We start from the raw sequence: 24557 nt of genomic DNA on the forward strand, positions 1-24557 counted from the left end.
ATAACAAATGATATCATGTATTTATAGAAACAAAGCCAGGAGCAACAAAGCAGCTGATTCTAACCAGACGTGCTCATAAACTGAGTGGAAGGCTTCGTCTGATCCACGGCAGACGTGTCCTTCCAACACATTTGCCTGTTTATAGTAAAACATTTAGTACATACAGCTGCAAGATGTATTGAACATTATGTTCATAATACGTTATTGTCCAATAAGCCTGGGCTTGTTGCTTTTTCTAATGCAATCATGTTTCTTTCACACCAGAACTTCATGTCACCCCTCAGCCGTCAGAGGCTCGTGAAGTATGGTCAGGTGGTGTGAATCCACCAACTGGAGAACAGCACCACAGGTCGCATTAAAACTGACGAGATCTATGACCTCAAGATCGGAGGTCAAGTTTTCTGAAAATCTTACAAACGCAATAACTTGAAAACGAGGCGACATGAGATTTTGAGAGCATAGAGGTGTGCGCCCGCAGGCTGACAGTACTTTTAATAAACCATGAAAGAAGGAACTTTCTGTTCCACATTAATGTGTCCAAGTTTTAATGCACAGACTTTATTTGCTGTGTGTTTTACTGAATCTGATTAAAAGATATGTTACCAAAGAAAAAAGCCCAGATTAGCATCATGTGATGCACACATGGGTGGCTGTCCCTTCCCTGCGTCTCACTGTGCCCCACAGGCTACTGCTAAACCTAGAGGTCAGACCTGAGCTGACCTTTGGTTGAAACCTGCAAATATCAGGTTCAGTTTGTGAGACTGAACCTTTATATTATAATCTGCCTGCCTCTCTGCCTCAGCTCCTTCCTACTGTACATAAAATAGAAAATGTAACCACTTCTTTATAAAGCAACGCCTCTGTAATTCATACAAGATAATGATGTGAGGAACAAATGTCCTCTTGATTGCAAATGCTGTCGGTGCTCTGCCCACACGGCTCACTGCGCTGCGTCTATACCCGGTTATGTCCTGGTTTGTGAGGATTCAGGTTGCACTTCATTACGTTTACAGTAGTGAAGTTTGTTCTCCTCATAACAGAGTATTTTGTGGGAACAGATCTGAATGTTTACTGTTGTTTGCGTGTTTATGTAACTACTGTGGGATCCATGGATGGGATGCGTGCACAGTAAATGACCTCGGACAGCATCTGCTGTCATTTGGTGACATTATTTTTTAAATGATCCAATAAAATAGAACATGTTGGATGTTGTTGATTGAAGCGTGGGATTTTGGGCTGAATGTGATTGGATAAATTTGGTATTTTGTATTTTTGCTGCATAAATTCTGTTTTTCTGCAGCTTTGCCTGAGAAAGAGCACAAACGACCATCGGTCAGGAGCCCTGGACACAAACAGCCGCTGCACTCGTGTGAGGCAGAAGCCGCCCTTTTGTCTTTTTATTTAGGACTGTTTTAACTGTGAGGTTCTGCTGGATTGTGCACACGGTGCACGTCCACTGTCACGGCTTTAGCTGAAATTTAAAAGATGCACGAAAGCGTTCACAGGGGAGAGTTGACAGAGGCAGCTTGATGGCTTTTCACTGACTGAGGACGTTCACAACAGGTAAAAGCACTTTGGCTTGGACTCATGCTGCTCACTGGATGGTTGTATTGTTTTGAGTTTGATTGGCCAGTTAGCTCATAGAGAGCTTCATGTTCCTGTGAGATGGAGGAAATGTTTCACTGGAGGAGAAACTGGCGTCCTTTAGCCTGAATTAGATATACAGTAGTCGAGATCTCCCGGTCACCTCAGCAGAATGTCGAAGATGCAGAGTGAAGGCAGAGATGGCTTTATGTCTGCACTGCGGTCTCAGTTTCTCTCTGCATTTCGCCCAGAGCTGTACATGTAAAGATAATGGTGTAAGATTACATTTCCCCCAGACTGCGAGAGCAGAACAGATGGACAGCAGATACCTTTCTGATGTGCAAGTGACCCTCTTATATAAATGGAGGGCAGCAGAATTGCCTGGAATAGGAAGACAACTGCCTGATTGCCACGAGCTTTGTTGTGCTCTCCACGTTCAGGTTGTGATAAAGCACAGAGCTGCCAGTGTCTCCACAGTGCCCCCTGCTGGCAGATACACTCATCAGCACATTCAAACGTGACGACACGAAACTGTGAAGAGCAAGAACACATCCCTCGATATCATCACATATCACACTTATGTCCATCCTGCACCCCACGTATGATTCTACCGACAGCAGCAGCCTCCTCCTCCTCCGCCGGGGCGACGTGATTTCCATACAAATTACTGTTGTCATGGTAACTGGTTGAAAGAGGTCATTACCTAGGTGATATTGGTGACAAATGATGAAAGGCTGGCACTGGACCAAGTGCTCTTCAACAAAGGACAAGTGGCTTTGACAGAGGCGTGTGTGTGCGTGTGCGTGTGTGTGTGTGCGTGTGTGCGTGCGTGTGTGGTGTGTGCGTGCGTGCGTGCGTGCGTGTGTGCGTGCGCGTGTGTGTGGTGTGTGTGGTGTGTGCGTGTGTGTGTGTGTGTGCGCGTGTGTGCGTGCGTGCGTGTGTGCGTGCGTGCGTGTGCGTGTGTGTGTGTGTGTGTGTGTGTGCGTGTGTGTGTGTGTGTGTGTGTGCGTGCGTGTGTGTGCGCGTGTGTGTGTGTGTGCGTGTGTGTGTGTGCGTGCGTGTGTGTGTGTTTGTGTGTGTGTGCGTGCGTGTGTGTGTGTTTGTGTGTGCGTGCGTGTGTGTGTGTTTGTGTGTGCGTGCGTGTGTGTGTGTGTGTTTGTGTGTGTGTACGTGTGTGTTTGTGTGTGCGTGTGTGCGTGCGTGCGTGTGTGTGTGTTTGTGTGTGTGTGCGTGTGTGTTTGTGCGTTTGTGTGTGCGTGTGTGTGTGTGCGCGTGTGTGTGTGGTGTGTGTGTGCGCGCGTGTGTGTGTGTGGTGTGTGTGCGCGCGTGTGTGTGTGGTGTGTGTGTGTGGTGTGTGCGCGTGTGTGTGTGTGTGCGCGTGTGCGTGGTGTGTGGTGTGTTTGTGTGTGCGTGTGTGTGTGCGCGTGTGTGTGTGTGGTGTGTGTGCGCGCGTGTGTGTGTGTGGTGTGTGTGCGCGCGTGTGTGTGTGTGGTGTGTGTGCGCGCGTGTGTGTGTGTGGTGTGTGTGCGCGCGTGTGTGTGTGGTGTGTGTCTGCGTGTGTGTGGTGTGTGTGCGCGTGTGCGTGGTGTGTGGTGTGTGTGTGTGCGCGTGTGTGTTTGTGCGTTTGTGTGTGCGTGTGTGTGTGCGCGTGTGTGTGTGTGGTGTGTGTGCGCGCGTGTGTGTGTGTGGTGTGTGTGCGCGTGTGCGTGTGTGTTTGTGCGTTTGTGTGTGCGTGTGTGTGTGCGCGTGTGTGTGTGTGGTGTGTGTGCGCGCGTGTGTGTGTGTGGTGTGTGTGCGCGCGTGTGTGTGTGTGTGTGTGTGTGCGCGTGTGTGTGTGTGGTGTGTGTGCGCGCGTGTGTGTGTGTGGTGTGTGTGCGCGCGTGTGTGTGTGTGGTGTGTGTGCGCGCGTGTGTGTGTGTGGTGTGTGTGCGCGCGTGTGTGTGTGTGGTGTGTGTGCGCGCGTGTGTGCGTGTGTGTGTGCGCGTGTGCGTGGTGTGTGGTGTGTTTGTGTGTGCGTTTGTGTGTGCGCGTGTGTGTGTGTGGTGTGTGTGCGCGCGTGTGTGTGTGTGGTGTGTGTGCGCGCGTGTGTGTGTGGTGTGTGCGCGTGTGTGTGGTGTGTGCGCGTGTGCGTGGTGTGTGGTGTGTGTGTGTGCGCGTGTGTGTTTGTGCGTTTGTGTGTGCGTGTGTGTGCGCGCGTGTGTGTGTGTGGTGTGTGTGCGCGCGTGTGTGTGTGTGGTGTGTGTGCGCGTGTGCGTGTGTGTTTGTGCGTTTGTGTGTGCGTGTGTGTGTGCGCGTGTGTGTGTGCGTGTGTGTGTGTGCGTGTGTGTGCGCGCGTGTGTGTGTGTGGTGTGTGTGCGCGCGTGTGTGTGTGTGGTGTGTGTGCGCGCGTGTGTGTGTGGTGTGTGCGCGTGTGCGTGGTGTGTGTGTGTGCACGCGTGCGTGCGTGCGTGTGCGTGGCACATGCAGAGAGTGTCAATCAGCTAGACAGGAGCATGCACAGCCACATGTAAGTAATCTGCTCTAGACTGCATTTCATCACAGCACCTGGACAAACAGCTGTAGTGATGATGATGTGTTTCAGTCTGATCTTCTGATGTTGTCCTCTAATGTTCTGTGTTGGAGGATGAAACCTGCCCAGTGTTGCTGCAGTGCGCTCACACACTGGCGTGGCTGCTTTGTCAGTAATAGACTAAGTAAGACTTTGGTTGCTGTGGCAGAAAGATGATGCAGAGGTGATGCACATTTAAAACACGCCTAACTGAAATGTGCAGGAGCGATGCTGTGACTAATAGTGTCGGCTGGTTTTTCTTTGTTCCATTAGTCTGCTGGTGTGTCACCAGTTGCAGCAAAGCAGCTGATGTACTTTATTAGTTTAGTTACAGATTTGTGTTCCTGTTCTGCGCTTCATGGTTCACAGCACAGCTTCAGATCCAGGTGAGAGCAGAGTGTGGGTGTGTGTCCAGCACCAGCTGTATCCAGTCTGAATACAGATCAGTTTAAGCCTTTTATTGGTCTGTAAATTCTGAGGACGGAGAGGGAGAGACAATTAAACATGCTAGAGTGGACATGTGGGCGGGGTCAACAGCAGCAGTTATAAATGCCTCTGCCCATATTCACTGATGATTTTCTCCCAGTGTCCAGGTGGGTTCTCTCCAGGTTACTGCGACTTCCTGCCAGTCTAAACACATGCAGGTGGAGGGGTTAAACTGTGTGTAGGTGTGAGTGTGTCTGTGTTAGTCTGGCAACCTGTCCAGGGTGTGTCCCACCTCTCGGTCGGTACATGCATTTAATGGAAGCTTTGTGTGTTTTCCATTCGCACACTGTGGACGTTGTAAAGCATTTATGGACATGAATAGTAGCATTTGACAGGATTGCTGTCTCTCTAAACATGGCTGCCACTATATTAACGTGACAGTCTATAAATCTGTTCTCCACTCTCGGATTTGGAACATGCGATCATGTGAGTCTGCACAATAACAGGAGAGTTTGTATGCATCAAAAGCAGCTCTCACCAGCGTGCTTGTTTAGCTGTGTGGAGTCAGGACGATCTTCCAAGGCTCCTCTAAGTATTGGATCCTTTGATGGACTTCTTCTTTGTGGAGAGACTGAAACAGTGTTGTGCATGTTTATTCTTTCACCTCACAAATTGTCATTTCACTTATTTTGAAAAGTTCTGGTCGACACGATTGAGCCTTTGTCTCAGACTGTGTCCACCCTAGAACGGGCGTAAGTTGTTCTGAAGGTAACATTATCGTGTGTACCCAACTGAAAGGAGGTTTACAAATGTGAATAGAGTTGACTAAAGCAGCATATTGCATTAAGTGTAAGGCAGTGTACACAGACAGCATCTCTAAAGCTGCTCCTGCTTCCCGTTATTGTTCGCACCTCCTTCATTTGTTGCTCAGTATTTGATTTCACTGCCGGCCTACGGCTGTGCGATATGACCAAAACCTCATGTCCCGATATCAGACATCTATCGTCCGATAACGATATAAATCACAGAAATGTAACATTTTCTGTAAATTCTGTGAATCTCGGGCAGCTCGACTTGCGTGAAGTGTTTCCAGCTGTGCGTCGTGTAGCTGGAGTCGAGTGTTTTAACCGATGCATGAAACGATACGTTTTTAGACATAAGTTGTAACGGCGCCGTTTTCTTTGTGAGTATTTCTTACACGGCGTGCTGCGGGGAGAAGCCTGTTCTAACGTTTGAGTCTGAGGTTTATTTTTTAGCACCTGGCGTCTTTTTTACTTCTCACCCGTAAATAATCTGCTCTTTCACGTGATTCAGTTTATTTTGAAAAGTCTCAACAGGATCTTGAGCTTTATTGTGAAAGGTTTATGTGGAACATAAACAAGCGGACACGCGATGCTGTTACCGTCGTTGTTGCTAACGACAACGCATAAAAACAGGCGCTTGTCCGTCCGTAGTGTGGTTATATTAAATATAAGAGAAAGAGAACTTTAAGAAATGAACACAGCCGCTACAGTGACATCAGAACATGAACAAATATTGCCGTAAACAGTTTATTTTGCGACACCACGAAACAAACGATAGCGTAAAATGAAACGACGGACGTTTTTATATCGTCATCAGATATATATGGTTATAGCAAACAGCCCTATGCCCGCCCACATTACACTCAGGCAGACATCGATCCATTACTCTTCCCACGTCCACACTGAGGCCCCACATCCTCATGGTAATACTGAAGATGACACAGCTGGGCCAGAATGCAAGTGCAGATCACGTTAGCAGTGTGGAACGTAAAGGTTACAAAAAGAAATGATAACGGGGATCACAGAACTGTTTGTGTTTGCATCTTGTCTCTGGACCAACTGCAGAAGCATCATGGTGATGCAAATACAAATGAGAAGGATGTTAGAATCACCTGAAACCCTTCATCCTAAAAAGGCTCACGTTGGTCTTCTGTGGCCAGTTTAGCCACTGGATGAATTAATAACATTCATTTATGATCTGAACATGAAGCCATTTCACACCAAAGCTGTTCTTACTCTGCTAGTTATATGGAAAGAATCAATAACTTTGACAGAAAGAAAATTACAATGAAACCTGTTATTCATAATAACTCAGCTGTCACACAAGTAGGTTTGGATTGAAGAAGCAGGAGATGGAATAAATATTTGATGTCCTCTCTGGCAATCAGGACCTGGACTCTGTGTGGGACTCCTGAGTATCTGGCCCCTGAAGTCATCCAAAGCAAAGGTCACGGCCGGGCAGTGGACTGGTGGGCTCTGGGCATCCTCATCTTTGAAATGCTGGCTGGGTAAGTGGTGCAGTCTATGGTAAACATCTCTACACCTGCTGTAAACACTAGAGGGCACTCTCCTCCATTAGACCGACTGGGGTAAATCTGCACTCCTTCATTTTGTAAAAGGCAGTCAGAGTCGAACCTGTTTGACCTTTAACCTCCTAGGACCTGCGTCCACATATGTGGGCATCACATTTTGGGTTATTTAGACCAAAATACTCAATTTTGCTCTACAAGGGCCTGATGTCCACTGACGAGGACGTAATGCTGCTACTGCTCTATCAACATTTTAAACGAATATCTTCATATGTGGCTCTCATTTTTCTTAGAAACAAAAATAAGGTAGAAAAAAATCTGGTAATTCTTTGTTTTTACATTCATCAGGACCCAATCAGCCCAAATATCAAAGAGAGATTGAAAATGTATCCTGTGGAAGATTTTGGGTCTTAGGAGGTTAAAGTCAGGCCCAAGGCCACGGCTGATATGTGGAGGGAGACGTGCTGAAATCTACAGTCTGACAGCTCAGAGAAATATCTGCAGATACACACAATAAGGCAGGTACACACTGACAACCACCGAGGTCTCCCTCACATGCCTGAAATAAGCTTTTGGGTAGACATAAAGCAGCACGGAGAGAGCAGACCACTGCAGTGGTTTGTGTTCATGGAGCAGAAGAATTATTCAGTTAATCGTACTTTGACTTATTAGTCCTTTGTTTTTACAGGTAAAAATCTCATTTCCAGGAGAGACCTGCATTACTGCTGTTATTGTCTCATGCTGGGAAATCTTGTCATTATTAGAGGCTGTAGAGCTGGGACAAATTAATCTGTGAATGGGCCTCATTGTAGCACAGGAAGAACAACAGCACTGATCCTTATAGAAAGCACCTCTGTTTGTTCTCATGTGCTCACAAACAATAAGGATTTCCATTCGTCTGTGGCATTCCAGCAGTGCTGAAGGCTGTGATTGGCTTGTTTCAGAGACATTAATCCAGCAATGATTTCACTGCACAGTGCATGTTGCATTATGTACAGCACTGTGCAAAGGGTGGAAGCACTACAAACATGCCAGAGACCCTTTGAAAGTAATGGCAGGAGTACTTTGTCGTTACCACAAAATGAGTGAAGACAGAAAAACTGGTCTTCAAGCCAACTGGCGAGTAGCTGGTTTAGCATCGGTGAGAACTTCCCACAGTGTTTCTGTGGATCTAGGCTTCCTCAGAGTCGTCTGTTTGTGCATCCCACACTGCATCACTTTCTGTTCTGCAACTAAGCAAAACGGAGGAAAGAGGATCTTAACTGAAATGTCCCTCAGTGACGGGGGGCGGGGCTTAACACAAATGTGTAAAAACTGCCTGAGGATGGAAGAAAGAGTTAAACTGTGGACTCTGTGTCTCAGTGCAAAATCTTCAGACCGTCTGTCTGGAGGGACACACGAAGCAGTGACTCGGACACATTCCAGTCTGAAAGGAAAAAAGCTTTCACAGAGTTTCATATTGACCCTTGATGTGCCACTGACACCTGTCCAGACTACATAACGCTCTTACATCAATCACGCTGAACCCCGTGGAGCGCCCTCCTCCACTTGCACTGAAATGCCACCTTTCTGTGAGCCTGGCCTGTCCTCCTCCTCCATCTAGGTTCTGTGTTTTGCTGGGAAAAGCTCCATGGCTTTGAATTGGTGGAAGGAATGTGACCTTTTTCCAAGTATGAGTGTGAGCAGGCGTTGAAGTGTTGGTGTATGTGGGAAAAGCTGCAGGCTGTGCTGCTCCCAGCAGAGGGACACTTCCACAGTCGGACAAAGACTCTTCATTCAGCATCGCCGTGAAGCTGTTTGTCACACGTCTCCACCAAAGAATGCAGCAGCTGTTTTTGAGAACTCAGCATCAGTAGATCATCCTGCTTTGGGCCAAAGCTTGTGTAGGAAAAACATCAAGTCAAGGATGAGGGGGAAAGTCTCCCTTATAATTTTACTTCTGGGCCCATATTCCTGTCCTTAATGGAAACCAGTACCCTTTTAGTATTTGCAGTTGCAGTACATGTGGCCGTGTATATGAAACCTTATTTCTTCTACAACTTACTTTTCTGCAGTACCTGATTTTCCACCTCAGCTCAGCAGAGCATCAGCCTGGTGGTTACATGGAGCTGCTGGAGGGGACACTTGCTGGTCTGGACTCCAGTTCCTCCACACTGCAGCCGTCAATACAATCTGATTTGAAAATGCTGGGACAAACCTACGATGCATGATCATTTAGTGATTCTTCAGGCTTTCTAGTAATTGAATGAACACCTCAGAGGTTCCCCTGAGGCTGTTTCATGAAGCTGACATAAAATCTCATTCGAGGGCATTTTACAAGGACAGGATCTTACTTTAGAAAAGCTCATGATCTCCTCACATTGGTTAGCTTTGTGGATGCAACTGGTTTCTGGAGAATTCTTCTTTATTGTAACGTTCCCTTGCAATCAGCAGAGGCTCTATTTTGCAGCGCTAATATTCAAATTTAAAGTAATGTGTACATTAACCATGAAGAGGCTGCCAGGAAAGCTTTCCCCCCACGTCCAGCAGCCTGAGGCTGTAGGCTAAGTGGAAGGAAGGAGGCCGGGGACTGGAGAGCGTCAGCAGCACGGTCCAGGATGAGACAACGAACATCTGCGAGTACATCAGGAAGATGGCCAAACATGACGGCATGCTTAGGGAGTACCTCAGGCAGCAGAGACCCGAGGAAGAGGAGGAACCATCATGGAACGGCAGATAGAGGAGGTGGCTGCCATCCAGAATCCTACCAGAGGCTGGACAAAGCTGGACTGAAAGACAGCACAGAGGCACTAATCATGGCAGCACAGGAACAAGTTCTGAGTACAAGATCCATAGAGGCTGGGGTCTATCACACCAGGCAAGACCCCAGGTGTGTAAAGATGCCCCTGAGACAGTCCAGCATGGTGCTGGGTGTCATCACTGATTTGTGGAATCGATTCGATTTGAATCAGGAAATTTTGCCTCAGACAGCCAGAAATATTGTAATCCTGATCACAGCACACATCCATATTTTTATATATCAAAACAAAGCTGACGCTTGTGAGACTTCATCACAGGTGTGAGCATCACAGCAGATCAAAGTAACTGAGGATAAAACAGAAAAACATGAAGCAGATTTTTCTGGCCTGACTTTGTAAAGCAGACAACCTTAAAAATATTCTGCAGTAGAACGAAAACGAAAGAAAACCATGAATCAACATGTGAACATGACCTGATGCTGCTGAAGTGAAGCAGAGTTACAGGGTTGATTACAGACTAGAGATGGACCGATCCGATATTACGTATCGGTATCGGTCCGATACTGACCTAAATTACTGGATCGGATATCGGAGAAAAATAAAAAATGTAATCCGATCCATTAAATATCACGAAAGCACCTCACAAAACTTGCAACACGCCGTAACTCACCTCAGAACGTTAGCACGTCGGAGCAGTATGCATCACGTGATAGAGCGGCTGTGGCATGCGGGACCTGTCGGTGGTCTGGATAGCATGTGGAGCTTCGCTAGCAACCCGGCATTTCATCTCCGACAAAGTTATCCCCGAGAGAAGTAAAGCACGTGTGTAAGTCCATCTCTGAATGTAAAGCGTTCCTGCGTTAAGCTTAACAAACGATATATGGAGCGACTGCCTCTCGCTCTCCTGCTGCTACTTCAATCATGAAACTGCTTAACGATCAGCTGATCGGCTTTTCTGTCGCGAGTCCGTGTCTCTGGTTTGTTTTTGGCCCACTTTGCACCAGAAAGAGGAAACCAGCGGCTGAACAACAGCAGCACGTTTAAGCTTGATCAGCTGTTGTTAGAATTTATTTAATATTACTTTCTACTCGAGGATCTTTTTCTACGTAGCTGACGCTGGTAACTGTGCAGGGGCGGATCTAGCAAAGTTTAGCCAGGGGGGCCGATAGGGCATGAACAGGGAAAAGGGGGCACAAAGACATACTTTTCTTTCTTATTCTCATTTAAAATGTCTAGCTTTTAATAAATAATTATCTGACACCCAAAGTTTTAATTTGATGCAAAATGAATAGAAGTCCATTACTGTATATAGTAACTATTAAGTCTAATATATATACTCTAGTAAGCTATAGTACTTTTTCCTTTGGGAAGGTACCATCTGTGCAGTCTGCAATTCTGTTGAAGAAAGATGTTGAATCTATTTAATATTTCTTGAAAAATTATTGATTTCTGTGCATTTTTTTCACACTGCATCAAATTAAGGTTGATTACGTCGATTAAGCATCATGAGGTGGAGCGTGAGGGGTGGTTCCCTATTTTTTATTTATTTATTTTTGTTGTTGCTGGGAGTTGGAACCCTATTAGTTAGGTTGCTTAATATTTATGCTAAGTACTCTTTAAAATACCAGAATAGGGAGGATGGTGTAGGTCTAAGTTTATTAGATTGGATAGGATATTTACCGTAATTGTCGGGCTATAAGCCGCTACTTTTTGCACAAGCTTTGAACCCTGCGGCTTTTAGTCAGGTGCGGCTTTTCTATGGATTGTCCATGATTTTTGTCATATCGTAAGACGATTTGTTTTGTTTGTTCCGCTGTTGTACGGCACTACGTTGCCTGGCGGAAGGATCGGGGTTCAAGAGTGGTATGTTGGTCACATGTCCATCCGCCAGGCAACATAGTGCTGTACAAGTAGCGCGAAAAACAAACTTCAAAGTAGCGCTACGCGTTCAGCGGGAGTCGTGGATGATGAGCGGCGATAAACTTGCGAAAAGCAAGTTATGCTCAACTCCACCGGTGGAATCTGACAGCGTGGAAAAGTTTGAAAACATCCACGATCACCAACGGATTTTGAAGGGCTGGACTGCTGCATGATGGAGAGGAGGACACCGCCACGGCCCTTCTGAGGGTGTTCGACTCTGACACTGACAACGAGGATTTGTTTGGTTTTGAAAGTGACAACGAAGGAAAGAAGCTGAGAGTGGATGACGAAGCCATCCTGAGCCTGTTTGTATCCGACACTGGAGAAGAGGACTTTGGTGGTTTTAGTGGCAGGAAGATGGTGGTGAATGACTGACTTTTCTTCTTGTTAAAGCCGTGTCGCTGCACCTGAGCCTAAAAGGTAGTCCGAATCTATTTTTCTGGTGTGCTGTAGGTTACTGTTATGTACTACATTTGTTACTCATTTATGAAGCACAGTACATGTTTCCTACTTGTAATTACCGCTACTTGTACATATACCTAAAAGGTTATGCAAATATGTATCCATAACTTGTTTTTCAAAATATTAATAAAAGGGGTGTGTCTCCAAACAGCCATCTCTTTCCTGACAATTCCCTTTGTGCATATTCTCTTACATATGATAAGTCAACATTGAAACACCTGCGGCTTTTGGTCAGGTGCGGCTAATGTATGTACAAAACAGGATTTTCCCCTGATTTTAGCTTGTGCGGCTAATATTCAGGTGCGCTTTGTAGTCCGGGAAATACGGTAATGAGAAGATTGTCATTCTACTAATCTACAGAAAATCATATACATATGTAGTATGTGTATATTGGCTTCAAACAACCAGTACATGTGTGTGTAACCGTGTAGGTCCTCAGTCATCCAGGTCATGTCGTCTAAGGAGCTTGGAAAGAAAGCAGCTGGACTCCTTTAAGTTGCTTGAAGACGTCTTTAGAACTGAAGAAGCTTGTCTTTGGAGTGCAGCATAGTCGTGTGTGAAGCTTGATCTTCACACAGGGTAAATGGATGTTGGACGCACTGCAGTCAGGCCTTTGCTGTTTTGAGGTGGATGACTTGCATTCTCAATCTGACCTAAATTCCTCAGCTGTGACAGCATCAGTTTCAGAGAAACTGCAGCTCCCACAGGCCCCACATCCAACCGTTTTATGGCTGCAACTTTTCACTGGGAACACAAGCAGGGTGTGACAAACTGTGTTATTATGTGCCTCGCTGCTCCGTGTGCAATGTCTTTAGAGGCAGCTGCCATTATGTAATTTGTGGGTAATGACTTGTCCAGGCCAAAAGAAGAATTGAGAGCTGGGAAAGCATTCAGTGGATGGATGGTAGAGGGCGCGTACACACACAGACACACACACAATCATCAGCTGTGGACAAAGACTGCACTGTCTGCACCAGAATGGTGACCCCTCACATGTTCGTTCATAGGTTTAAGTGACTCGGGTGAGCGCGAGCCTTTTAGCTCCTGCCTCTGTTACCTGTTCCTTGCATCATGATCCTGAATTGTGATTGTGTGTCAGTGTGTGTCTGTAGCTTCAGATGAGCAGGCTGGGCTGACGTTTCTGTCTTTCCACAGGTATCCACCTTTCTTTGATGACAATCCATTTGGAATCTATCAGAAGATTCTGGCTGCAAAACTGGAATTCCCACGTCATCTGGATTTCTATGTCAAGTAAGATGTGGGCATCATGCAGGGGATCAGACACACAACCCAGCAATCGGTCTGCCAATGTTGGTCTTTATCGTTAACCACAGGAGTGGCTGTGAATGTTATTTAGGTAGAACAGGCCATCTAGTTGGAAGGTTGGCTGTTTCATTCCTTGTCAGTATGTCGAGGTGTCCTGTGATGCTTCTGTCAGAGTGAAAGCAGAAAGAAACACTGCATGAATGTGTTTACAGTGGAAAACATCTGTACAGTGAGACTTTGCTAAGAACACAGACATTGTGGAAACAATTGTAATTTATGAAACACTAGAAACTGGAGTAGGTTGTGATTGCTGACAGTAAACCCATCAAACGCTGTGACTCCTGGAGCAGAAGTGTTCATCGCTCAGGAGGGCTCGTTTCATTTAAACTTTAGAAATGTCTTTAAACTTTATTGTAACATAGAAACATGTTGACTCGTTGTGTGTACCTTAGGAATTGTCGTGCACAGTCGTGCTCCAGTGAACGCATCGGGAGCAACCCCGGGTTAGCATCCTTCCCTTTGGCATGCAGACTGGAGCTGCCACAGGTCGACTCACACCCGCTCTGATTAGAAGGCCACCTCCTCCACCTCCTGACCCACAACCACCCCAATATGTACTTCAGTACTTATTGGATATGCAGATATATGCATGATGGTGGTACAGCTGCTCAAAAAAGGCCTGCAGGTGGACCTGTTTGCAGGATGTGGCCAGTCGTATCCCAACTGAGGCTGACTGACACACTAACATGACTCGGTGTAAAACTTCAAACGGCTGTTGGGGCCGTTTCCTGAGGGTCCCTGTGGTTAAAGAGGCACTTTGGGTGGATCTGCAGTCACTGATGACACACCTGGCCTTTTTAGACTGGTTCCCCACCCAGTGCACAACACCCATCACAACAGCCTGAGGAGCAGGAATGATTACAGGCACTCTGGGTGGGAGTGTGTGTCACTAAGTTCTAATGCAGTGACTGTGGAGAGGTCACAGCTTCCACTGATAATTCAGCAAAGTCACAGCTTCCCACTCTTAAGCCATCTATCTAGCAGCCAACAGAGGAAGGGATTTTTAATATTCCCACAATTATGAATATCTTTCTTACACAGTCCACACCACAGTGTCCCATCCATCAAACTGTGACAGGCCGCACAGAGGGACACCCGCCGTCTCCAGCAGCTGCTCTTGAATGTAGACAAGCAGACAGACTGGAGAAATGTCCCAGCACAAGAGGAAACGAGTATTATGAGCTGCTACCTTAGGACTTGTTAGGAGCTCATTGATCGGACCTGAAGGATTCTCCTCTACCTCAGTGTCTTCGCTCACAGTTCCTATTAAAGTTCGTTCTAACTACATGAATTATTGGATATACAGTGGAACCCCGACTTACGAAAAATTCAAGTTACGAAGGCGCTGAACGGCAATATTTCTGCCCGTGTTACGAAATCCGCTGGCTCTGATTGGCTGAGCCCACAATGCCTTCCGAATCATGTGACAACCCCTTGGCTTTCGTACTTGCGCTTCGCTGTTAGCTATTAGCCTATAGCCTATCGTTCACTCAAAAGGCGCGATGGGTGCTTCGACTTACGAAAGACCCTCGGGAACAAATTAAGTTCGTCAGTCGGGGTTCCGCTGTTTTGACGTTTTCCTGTAAAACGTCCTCTTGGAGTGACTTTGAACAGCCATTGTCTGTGTGAATGCTTACATGGAAACGCAGAAACAGTCTAAAGTGTCTTTAATTGTTTTCCTTTTGGAAGTCCACGATGCCATAAGTATTCCCATTAAATCAAAATATTTCTTTGTTTAGTGTCATTCCCACAGTTCAGACACAGTGTGACTCAGTCACAAATGAGAAATAGTCGACTTGTCAGCATCCAGCTGTCGTAATTATCAGCCTGCTAGCAGATGGTTGGATCTGAGATATGTTAGCTTTCTGTTCATCGGCAGGTATCGCGCTTTAAATGGACTGATTCTTATAGAGCGCTTCTCTACTCTCCCGGAGTGCTCAAAGCGCTCTATGCAACACGCCACATTCACCCAGTCACACCACCGCTATACTGAGTGCTTTCTAACCACACTCACACACACTCACACTCCGATGGATGCATCGGAGAGCAGCTTGGGGTTGGTATCTTGCCCAAGGATACTTGGCATGCAGACTGGAGGAGCCTGGGATCGAACCTCCAACCTTCCGATCAGTAGGTGACCTGCTCCGCCTCCTGAGCTACAGCCACCTGTGAGAGAAAACCTGTGGATGTTTATATCACATGTTCTGATTTATAGTCTGATGAAGGTGTTGCTGAAAAATGTTCTCAGTTGCTTCAGTTGGAGATTGTCAGATGGACACACCTCACTTTGTCACCTGTAATAGGCCGTCAGTCACCCTTTAATGAGGAGATATTTGTCATTGTGACAGCGCTGGAAAGACATGAGTGGTTGTGTCCCACAGAGACAGTGCTGTACAACTATACTGTGAAGCTGTGGATTCACTGACTTTTCCTTTGTCTCCTCAGAGACCTCATAAAGAAGTTTCTCGTGATTGACCGAGCCAGACGGCTAGGCAACATGAAGGTGAGTTAGTTTGATTTCCTGCCTCCTGTAACCACGTGGTACCGTATGTCTTACTCTGAGTAGGCAGTTGATGACTAGCACAAGCCCGTGGTCCGGCTGGAGCACCGTAATCCTGAAGAAATAGACTTATGCAGAAGGGTTTTTGGAGTTATTGTGGTTTTTCAGTACATGTGTAATACGTCTGAATTATAATGTAAATATTCTCCAGTGAGAGCAGCCGCTTCACTCTTCTGAAGAACGTCAAGTTGGAGACATTTATTTCAGACAGAAGTATGGAGAGTTCTGAGGACAAAGACAGAGTTTCAAACATACGTAGGTTTGATGTGTAGGTAGGGCTGCTCGATTATGGCAAAAATGATAATCACGATTATTTTCACTGAAATTGAGATCACGATTATTTGACGATATTTATTTAACCCTTTAAGACCTACTATAGAACCAAGTCCACCAGAGCTTATATTATTATTATTTTTTTTTTTACATGCTGTAGTGCCATTTGTGGGAGCATTTCAAGTTGCTATACATCAATACAACTGTTATAGCCCATATTTTAATAATATGTATGCATTAAGTCCATAGTAATTACATAAATTGCAAAAAAGTGCAATAAACTACAAAAAAAATTGAAAATCGCTTTTGTTTTGTTTACATATATTTCTACTTGGAGAAATTTAAGAGGTTTATCCCTCAAAACTTTAAATACAATAAAGTTGCAAAAAATAGTTTACAACAACAGGAAATTTATTTTGAGTGTCTTCATAGTTTTATTTTGGAGATACAGCAATTTTTATATACTGCAGGAAAAACAAAAAACAATCCTATGATGCAAATTTGCAAAGAAAACAGCATGTGCATCATTTCACTGTGGGAAGTGTTACGAACAGCTGATGGATCGGCAAAGCGTGTTTCTGGAATATTATGTTTTTGTTCCTGCAAGCGCTTTTTATGCAATTTTTGCAAAGCTTTATGTGGAAGGAAACCGTGACCGAGGACAAGCTGATGGCATCAGATGTAAGTACAACTCCTCCGGTTTCATATGCAAAACAAATTATTGCGCTAGCTTACGCGGTTCAGATTCTACAGGGATTTAAAAATAGTTACGCAAAACGGAGCGTGCTGCTCTGACCGGCTTTAAAGGGTTAACAATGACTTTAAAAAATAATATAACATAGTGTGCAACACCACTGAAGTTTTTTTTTTTTTTTTTTAAACTCTCTTTTCAACCAACGGCAGTCACTCTCCAAATAACTTCTGCTTAGCTTTCCGAGCTTCCCTCGGGTCCTCTTAATCAGCGGTCTCCAACCTTTTTTGCGCCACGGACGGTTTATGCCCGACAATATTTTCACGGACCGGCCTTTAAGGTGTCGCGGATAAATGAGGGAGGGGCTAATAATCGGCTCCGTCATTTTTAATGATCGTTGAAAGCCCAGATCGTAATCGTGATTAAAATTCGATTAATTGAGCAGCCCTATGTGTAGGTATGAAACGCTCCATAGACCAACAATCATTTGAAATTCTTTTTTTTCTTATACTACACGAGTGTTAATAGAGGGCGGCTCTTTTTTATGCTCACAGATTTTAAAACAGATGGATGCAATTTACAGTTATGGTTTTAAAAGCCATTCTGCTTAATGAGCGCCAGCTCGTTTCAGAGAAATGTCCAGTTTGTTACAGTCAGTTACCCAGGATTGTATTACTGTGCATTTGAGCTGCTGCATTGATGACTTATTTGAAATTGGTCACTCTCCGTTGGGTGACCAGACTTCCCGCTCTCTCTTGGATGTTTTTTCTGTTCCTTTGTTTGGGATTTTTCCAGCTCACAACAACGTCCAGGAAGTTCTGGAGTAATCTACTCCAGTTTTAGCCGTGTGTTCGTTTAGTTGATCTTCTTTCTGATTTGATGTCCTTCCCGTTCCTCACAGCTGTTTCATTATTGATGGTTCTGGTGGATCCCACTCTGAGACTGGCATGTTTTAATAAATCTCACCATGTGGCAGAAGTGTGTCTGCGTCTTATGACAACAGGAGGTCATGTGACGCATTCATTAGACCTGTTCAACTGCTTGTTAACAGAAATGTCTAATCAGTCAATCAGCTGACTGCAGCCCATGTAGGGGTTGTTTAGATGACCTACTGAAGTTGAAAGAAACATTTAAGAAGCGAAGTGACTTAGTGACTTTGGATGTGGCAGGGTTGTCAGAGCCAGATGGACTTACACCCAGGAAAGTGGTTGGTGCTGCTTTCAAGCTGCATCTAGTAGTTCAAACAAGTGGATTTTCCTTCTGACTTCATTTAGTTGGTTTGATTCTTGGACGTTGCGTGCAAGAGATGTAAACCCTCATGATCAACAGCGTGCTAGTTGTAAGGACGATGTAAAAGCTTGGATACGAGCTCGAGTTCCTCAAACCTGGTCGTCTGCTGTGCTCCTGAACTGTTAGCCTGTAAATTAGTGACCTTTGGGTTTCTCATTAACTTCTAAAAGCTTAAGAACTCATGAGTTCAAGTCGGGGTGTTGAGGCATTCATATGTCCGTAACAAATTTGAATACCAACAATAGTTTTTAATAACCTGACCACGACCAATTAAGCCTTCGCAGCAGCCACGATGAAGAACATGAACACAGCAGAAGAATATGTTCCTCCTCTTTTCTAATGAGTCCTTGATAGAATTACAGGCTGTATTGTGTCCAAGTTTAGTAGCAGGGTTCGTATGGGTGCTTGAAATCCTTGAAAATGCTTGAATTTTAGTGTTGTCTTTTCAAGGTTTGAAAAGTGCTTGAATTTCAGATGTGGTGCTTAAAAGTGCTTGAAAGTGTATATACAAACTATATAGTTGTATGTATAGTTTTCAGGGTTTTTATTGGTTTCCAGCGTTATTTTGTTATCGTTTTTATCGTTAACTCGGTTTTCCTGGGTCTTTTCACGTGTGTTATGAAGAAAGCTTCTTTTTCTCGGTACCGGTACTACTTTTATTTTGTTGTATTTATCCGCGACACCTTAAAGGCCGGTCCATGAAAATATTGTTGGGCATAAACCGGTCCGTGGCGCAAAAAAGGTTGGAGACCGCTGCGCTAACATACCTGTTGGTCGCTGTTTTAATGAGTGTTTGATGGAAAACGACAGTCGCATGATAGGTGAGTCCTAGTAAATCATTTTCCAGTACGTGTACGTTACACATGCTATTTTTTAAAATTATGATTATTATTTTGCTAACTGTCAAACTCGCTGGGGAAATGATTGAAATGCACTGAGTGTGACGCAGTATGGCAGCGCAGTGCAGATCTCCATTCAAACTGAAGTGTGTCAGTGAACATCAGTGAAGTCAGTGTGACACTGTGAGCTGCTCTCAGTGAAACAGCTGCCTCTCTGAGCTCTGTGATTAACGCCACATAATTCCACACATGATGATATTGACTGTGGCTGCCAGTATTCCTCAGCCTCATCGCTCATTAACAGAACGCAGATTTTGATGTTGGGAGGTTGAACAGTGCACTAGAATAATGACACACTGAGAGTTTTTCTTTCAAAGAAACTGATGAACTACTTTTGTCCAAAAAATGATACGTTTGTCAAGTAAACATTAAAGTCCCCAATAATCCTGGTCAATGATGGATAAACTTTTTTCTTATATTTTTGCTACTGATTTGACAATTTTGTTCTTGAACAATGTTTTCAAATTAAAAGCCTCACAATGTGTTTTTACATCCATCTTAAGTTGACAAATTGAGCTGTGTGATATTAAAAACCAGTCTTAAGCTCAGGGACAAATCAAATGCTGATTACCTGCTCCTGCTCTTTGTTGAGTCGAGACATCAGCCGACACTGCCGACCAGCTGTAGCCTCGTCTGGGTCAGTGCACTCGCACGGCTTCACCTCACTCACGCAGACACATGCGCTGAGGAAGTCAAGTAGATCAAATTTCAGTTGAGTGCAGTCTGCACAGAGCAGCAGCAGGAGCTCTGATTGGTCAAATGTGGCATATTAGTGGGAGATGAGTATTGTTCCTGGCCTATCAGAGTTCCTGCTGGTGCACTTTTGGAGTTTATTTCAATTTTCTGATCCAAAAAACCCCATGGGTGATGGTGTGTTTTTCTGAAAAAAAGAGAAATAAATGAGGTTCTGCTGGAGGTTTGTTTCTGTAATCATGACCTCGGTGTAGACTTGGCTGTAGCTCAGGTAGAGCCAGTCACCTGCTAATCGGACATTTGGTGGGTCGACCCCAGTTTGTTCCAGTCTACGTGCCGAATATTATCTCCGAGCAAGATGGTAACCCCGAGTTGCTGCGATGCCTCCAGTGGAGTGTGAATGTTGGACTGAAGGAGCGTGGAAAAAAGTGATTGTGTGAATGGATGAATAAGGCAAGTTGTATAAAGCGCTTTGACTGCTCACAGTAGAAAAGTGCCGCTGATTTACCGTTTCCCTTTGACAATGTGTAGTCCTATGTTTTCATTTCAAAACTTTAATAATGCCCGACTTTATCTGAATATTGAATGTGTGGATTAATAATAACGTCATCCTTTTGTGATTGTAGTGCACTTCAAAACTCTATAAAGATTTAAAAATCAGGAGCCATGAATGTGAGACGTTTCCCCAGGAAATTCCATCATTTGTAATAAAGTAACTGTAACATTTTACTTTGTTACAACTGCTGGAATTTCCTGGGTGCAACAAAATGTTACAGTTACTGTAGAATAGATTAGAATGCCTTTGTTGTCACTATACAGTTGTACAATGAGATACAGAGCATCTCCTGTATCGGGGCGAGGTTGGTTTAGCATTTTTCTGTCATCATTATTTAAACATTGCACTTTGCATTTACTCTGGTTTTCTTTGAACAATATTTCAGGCGACTGAACATTAAAGAGTGACAAATATACAAAAAACTGTGAAGTGAGGAAAGGGGGCAAATACATATTCCCAACACTGTGTGTACATACACATCGTGCTGTCTGTTTCAGAATGGAGCCGACGACGTGAAAAAGCACCGATGGTTTAAAACTATTGACTGGGAGGCCGTTCCTCTGAGGAAACTAAAGGTGGGTTTGATTCGGTGTATTTTTCACCTGTTCAGCTACATTCACATCAGGATGGTAAAAAATCTGCTTACATTTTGGACATTAGAATCATTTTCACAATTTTGCTTTTGTGCACGAGTACACCGATGGTTTCGAATGATGCAATAATGCTGTGATTGAATTGTAGACTTTCATTTAAGGACTTTCACATTGCAGACATTCCTGTTTTCTTCAGTTTCTACAGGTGCATAGAGTAATTGGACGTTTTTGCTCTATTTCTTAATTATTCAATGGCGAATGCTTTGATGATGATGATGTCTTTGCATTTGCAAACTGTTTGCAATCCAAAGAGATCTCGGTGGAAAAACCAAAGCTACGGGACACATGGTGAAAACTGCTCGATCGACTGTCGGGTTCGGTGTTTACAGACGAAATGCTGTGGTGAGCTCAGTAACTACAGAATTCAGGGAAAACCCACGCAAAGAGAAAAAATCTTGGCTCAGTTGGCTGAGTGGAGAAGAATGTGGCAATATTCAATCGAGAGGTGGCTTCAGGAATGTAAATACAGAGGATTTCAGTCACGAGGAAACGATAGGAAACAATCCAGCTCTACAGCCTCTGTGTGGCTTCAAGGGACGACACGTCGGAATGAAATGAATAACCCTTTGAACTGAATTTAAGTCTGTGTGTTATCGCGATCTATTTTTGTAGTGCAGAATAGAGAACTGTGTCCCTGTCCGGATGTTTATGGATCAAACTTTGGATGAATTAAGAACACTGCCTGTATGTGAATACTCACTAGCATTGCCCTGCAGGTCCACACCTCCATTTAACACGTTCCTCCTCCTTGTTTCCAGCCTCCTATAGTTCCTAAGGTTTCCCATGAGGGCGACACCTCCAACTTTGATGTTTACCCAGAGGACGACTGGAAAAAAGACCCCCCCGTGGCCGAGAAAGACTTGGAGGTCTTCAAAAACTTCTGATCCCTCAGCCGTGTCTATTTATTAATCGATTGATTTATGTGGATAACTAACAACACACATTGTAAAACTACTATTGCAGGTACTCTGTTGGAGAAAACACTTATTTATCAAATTGGGGGATTTGCATCTTATCTGTAATAATGAACTTCCAAAGGACAGATGCTGTGACGTGTATGTATGAAACTAAAGACATGGTTAGCTTTTTATACTTTTATTTATCTGCTACTTTGAGTTTATTTTATTTTTTGTTTTTATTCTCTGAGCCATTCATATGCAAAAATATCTGGTTCATCTGAAACCAAAAGACTGTTACTTTCTGGGTATAAAACAGAAAAAAAATCAGGTCCTTTTATATAGTCGTGTTTTATAGTTTCTCTCTTTTTAAAATGTTCATGTAGTCATGTTCAATGTGACTGCAGACTGGTACTGTAACAGTCTTCTGATCAGCAGTCATTAATGACTTATTCTATATGTAGTCAGACACTTGGACAGGAAACCAGTAGCACTTGTAAAGAAAGTGCCTTACATCACTGTTTGATGTCTCGCAGCTACACATTTGAATTCTGTGCTGTGTCAATGGAGTTCAAAGTATAGTGGACGTGGAACGTGAGGTGCTGTTGGAGACAACATACCACTGAACTGTTGTCACATCTAATAATGTAAAGCTGTGTAACATCTCTGCGTTAGGTCTCCACAGCCCAAGGTTTTTGCCATGACTGTAGAGCCACAGCTGCTCTGCAGGTGCTTTGCTGCACCTCACTCATTTTCATTCTTGTTGTCGTATTTTATTTAAAGCCAAGGATGTTATGTAAGAGCCTCATTTAGTGCATCACAGTACAGAGTGAATGTGCAGTTGGTAGGGATACGAATCTAAATTCTCTAGAAGAACCAGTTCCCAGTTATAGTTAGTCTGCCTGCCCATCAACCCTGCTTATCCCCTTGCATTTGCACTACAGTCAGCCGATTTCAGTTCATGCGCCGATGAGGTGGCACAGTTATCTTTATTGCACAAAACCGTGAGAGTGCAGTGGTACAAAGGAAAGTGTGTCAGGACAGAAACAGCTGTTAATGATGTCGCTAACACAACAGCTCTTTGGAGGCGCTTACACAGACAGCACAGCGTGCTAACGCTAAGCTAGCCAAGAACCCAGAGTTAAATGAAAGCATCGTGAATCTGACGCCAGCCCAGCGGTCAGAGCCTGAACATTGACCGGCATCGAAGCCAGCGATGAAGCCTTCATCTCTACCTGTTCATGTTTCTAAAGTAGAGGCACCGTGGCGATCGCTTAAAGTCTCTGTGCTGGTTTTCATCTTTGCTTCGTGTTCATACCTAAATACTAAGACAAGGATCCCATGCGTGTCCTCGTCAGGACAGGGATTTGTGTCGGTGTGTGCTGGGACTGTAGCCTCATGTTATTAAATGCTTATAAGATGATAGTTTCAGGTCACAAAGGACTTTCTCCTGGGAACAGTAAACTAAAGCACTTCATTGCTTTTAAGAACAGTGTTCTGACTAATATATTTTTGAGTAATGACCCCAGCACTGATCGCACAGCATGCAATTACTCTGAACGACTATAATGTTGTTGATGTGCTGCTTAGTGAAGGTGATGACTCTAAAAGCGGAGCCAGTGAAAATCAATCGGTGATATTGATCTTATCAGTTCCCATTCTTAGCATTCGTACAGTCAGTATTCATTAGCATTTCTGTGAACTGTTGCTTGCTGAATATCACAACCATATCAACCTTCCAAAATAAACCTTGTTTATCACGGGTTTTGTGCCTCATGCTTCATTATGAGTTGGATCCATCTCATTCTAACTAAAATCAGCACAGCTTTCTTCCCTGCCTCCAGTGCACATCCATAAAAGGATGGGTGGATGGGGTTGGTGAAGAAGCTGAACCCTACCGAACACCTCCAGGATGAACTAGAAGGGATGTTGAACTCTTGTCAAACATCACTGGCTGACTTCAGAAGTGCTGACTCCACTTTGAAAGTTGACCTTTTAGGCTGTTGTGAAAAATTTCTAAAAACGTTGAAAGTAGCAGGAGCAACCTGATGGAAGCCATGATGTTTGTTCAGATGGATACGATGATAGAAGGGTTGTATTTTATTATCCACCGTCCGCAGGATGACATAAGAGTATTTTCCTTTTTTCATTCGTCCCTCGTGTCTGTATCCTGTTTTGTAAACACTGGAATTATTTTTCCTCATTCGCTGTGCAGATGTTGCTCTGAACACAACCTTACTGGACCTTTGAAACATCCTAGCCTATCAATGCCTTTGACTGGAATTTGTTTTTGATACTTGGCTCCAGCATCAATTCGTCTAAAGCACTCTGGGTGGACTGTGTCTCGCTGCAGAAACAATCACCCAATGTCCTTATTACACAGGTTTTCCTCATCCATTTATTTGGATCTAGCTGCAGCCACACTGTCCATAAACAAGTTTTTTTTCTGATTGCCGTTTTTGTTTTTACAACTCAAATTGTTCCAGAGCTTGTGGCACACCCTGAAGACATTTTAAAAACACGTTTTAAAGGTGAAAAGTAGCTCCTGTGAAATGAGTTAGCGAGAGTCATTTGTCAGATAAGGCCAAGATACCCCCTCATGTCCACGTAGGTCTGCAAAAGTCCAGACAGCTAGAAGGATACCAGAATAGTGGAGCTGTTGGCGAGCCATGTATCTCATGATGGTAAGCTTTTCTCGTTGCACTTTTGT

At 44.4% G+C, this 24557-nt stretch overlaps 1 protein-coding gene across 1 annotated transcript in view; it reads left to right on the plus strand.

Moving 5' to 3' along the window:
* prkx (protein kinase X-linked) overlaps window positions 1-23611 on the plus strand; it is a 36739-nt gene extending 13128 nt beyond the window's left edge. Inside the window, exons 4-8 of the mRNA XM_086281976.1 lie at window positions 6750-6869; window positions 13166-13261; window positions 15782-15839; window positions 20796-20873; window positions 21710-23611. Of these exons, the coding sequence (XP_086138102.1) occupies window positions 6750-6869; window positions 13166-13261; window positions 15782-15839; window positions 20796-20873; window positions 21710-21835 (478 nt within the window). The 3' untranslated portion in view covers window positions 21836-23611. The remainder of the gene's footprint in view (window positions 1-6749; window positions 6870-13165; window positions 13262-15781; window positions 15840-20795; window positions 20874-21709) is intronic.
* The last annotated feature ends 946 nt before the right edge of the window (window positions 23612-24557 follow it).

This window comes from Aulonocara sp. 'chitande type north' Nkhata Bay, linkage group LG23 (assembly GCF_057382095.1).
Source record: "Aulonocara sp. 'chitande type north' Nkhata Bay isolate Kocher_YH1m ecotype deep benthic linkage group LG23, A_spYH_male_GT1.1, whole genome shotgun sequence".
Taxonomy (NCBI): Eukaryota; Metazoa; Chordata; class Actinopteri; order Cichliformes; family Cichlidae; genus Aulonocara; species Aulonocara sp. 'chitande type north' Nkhata Bay.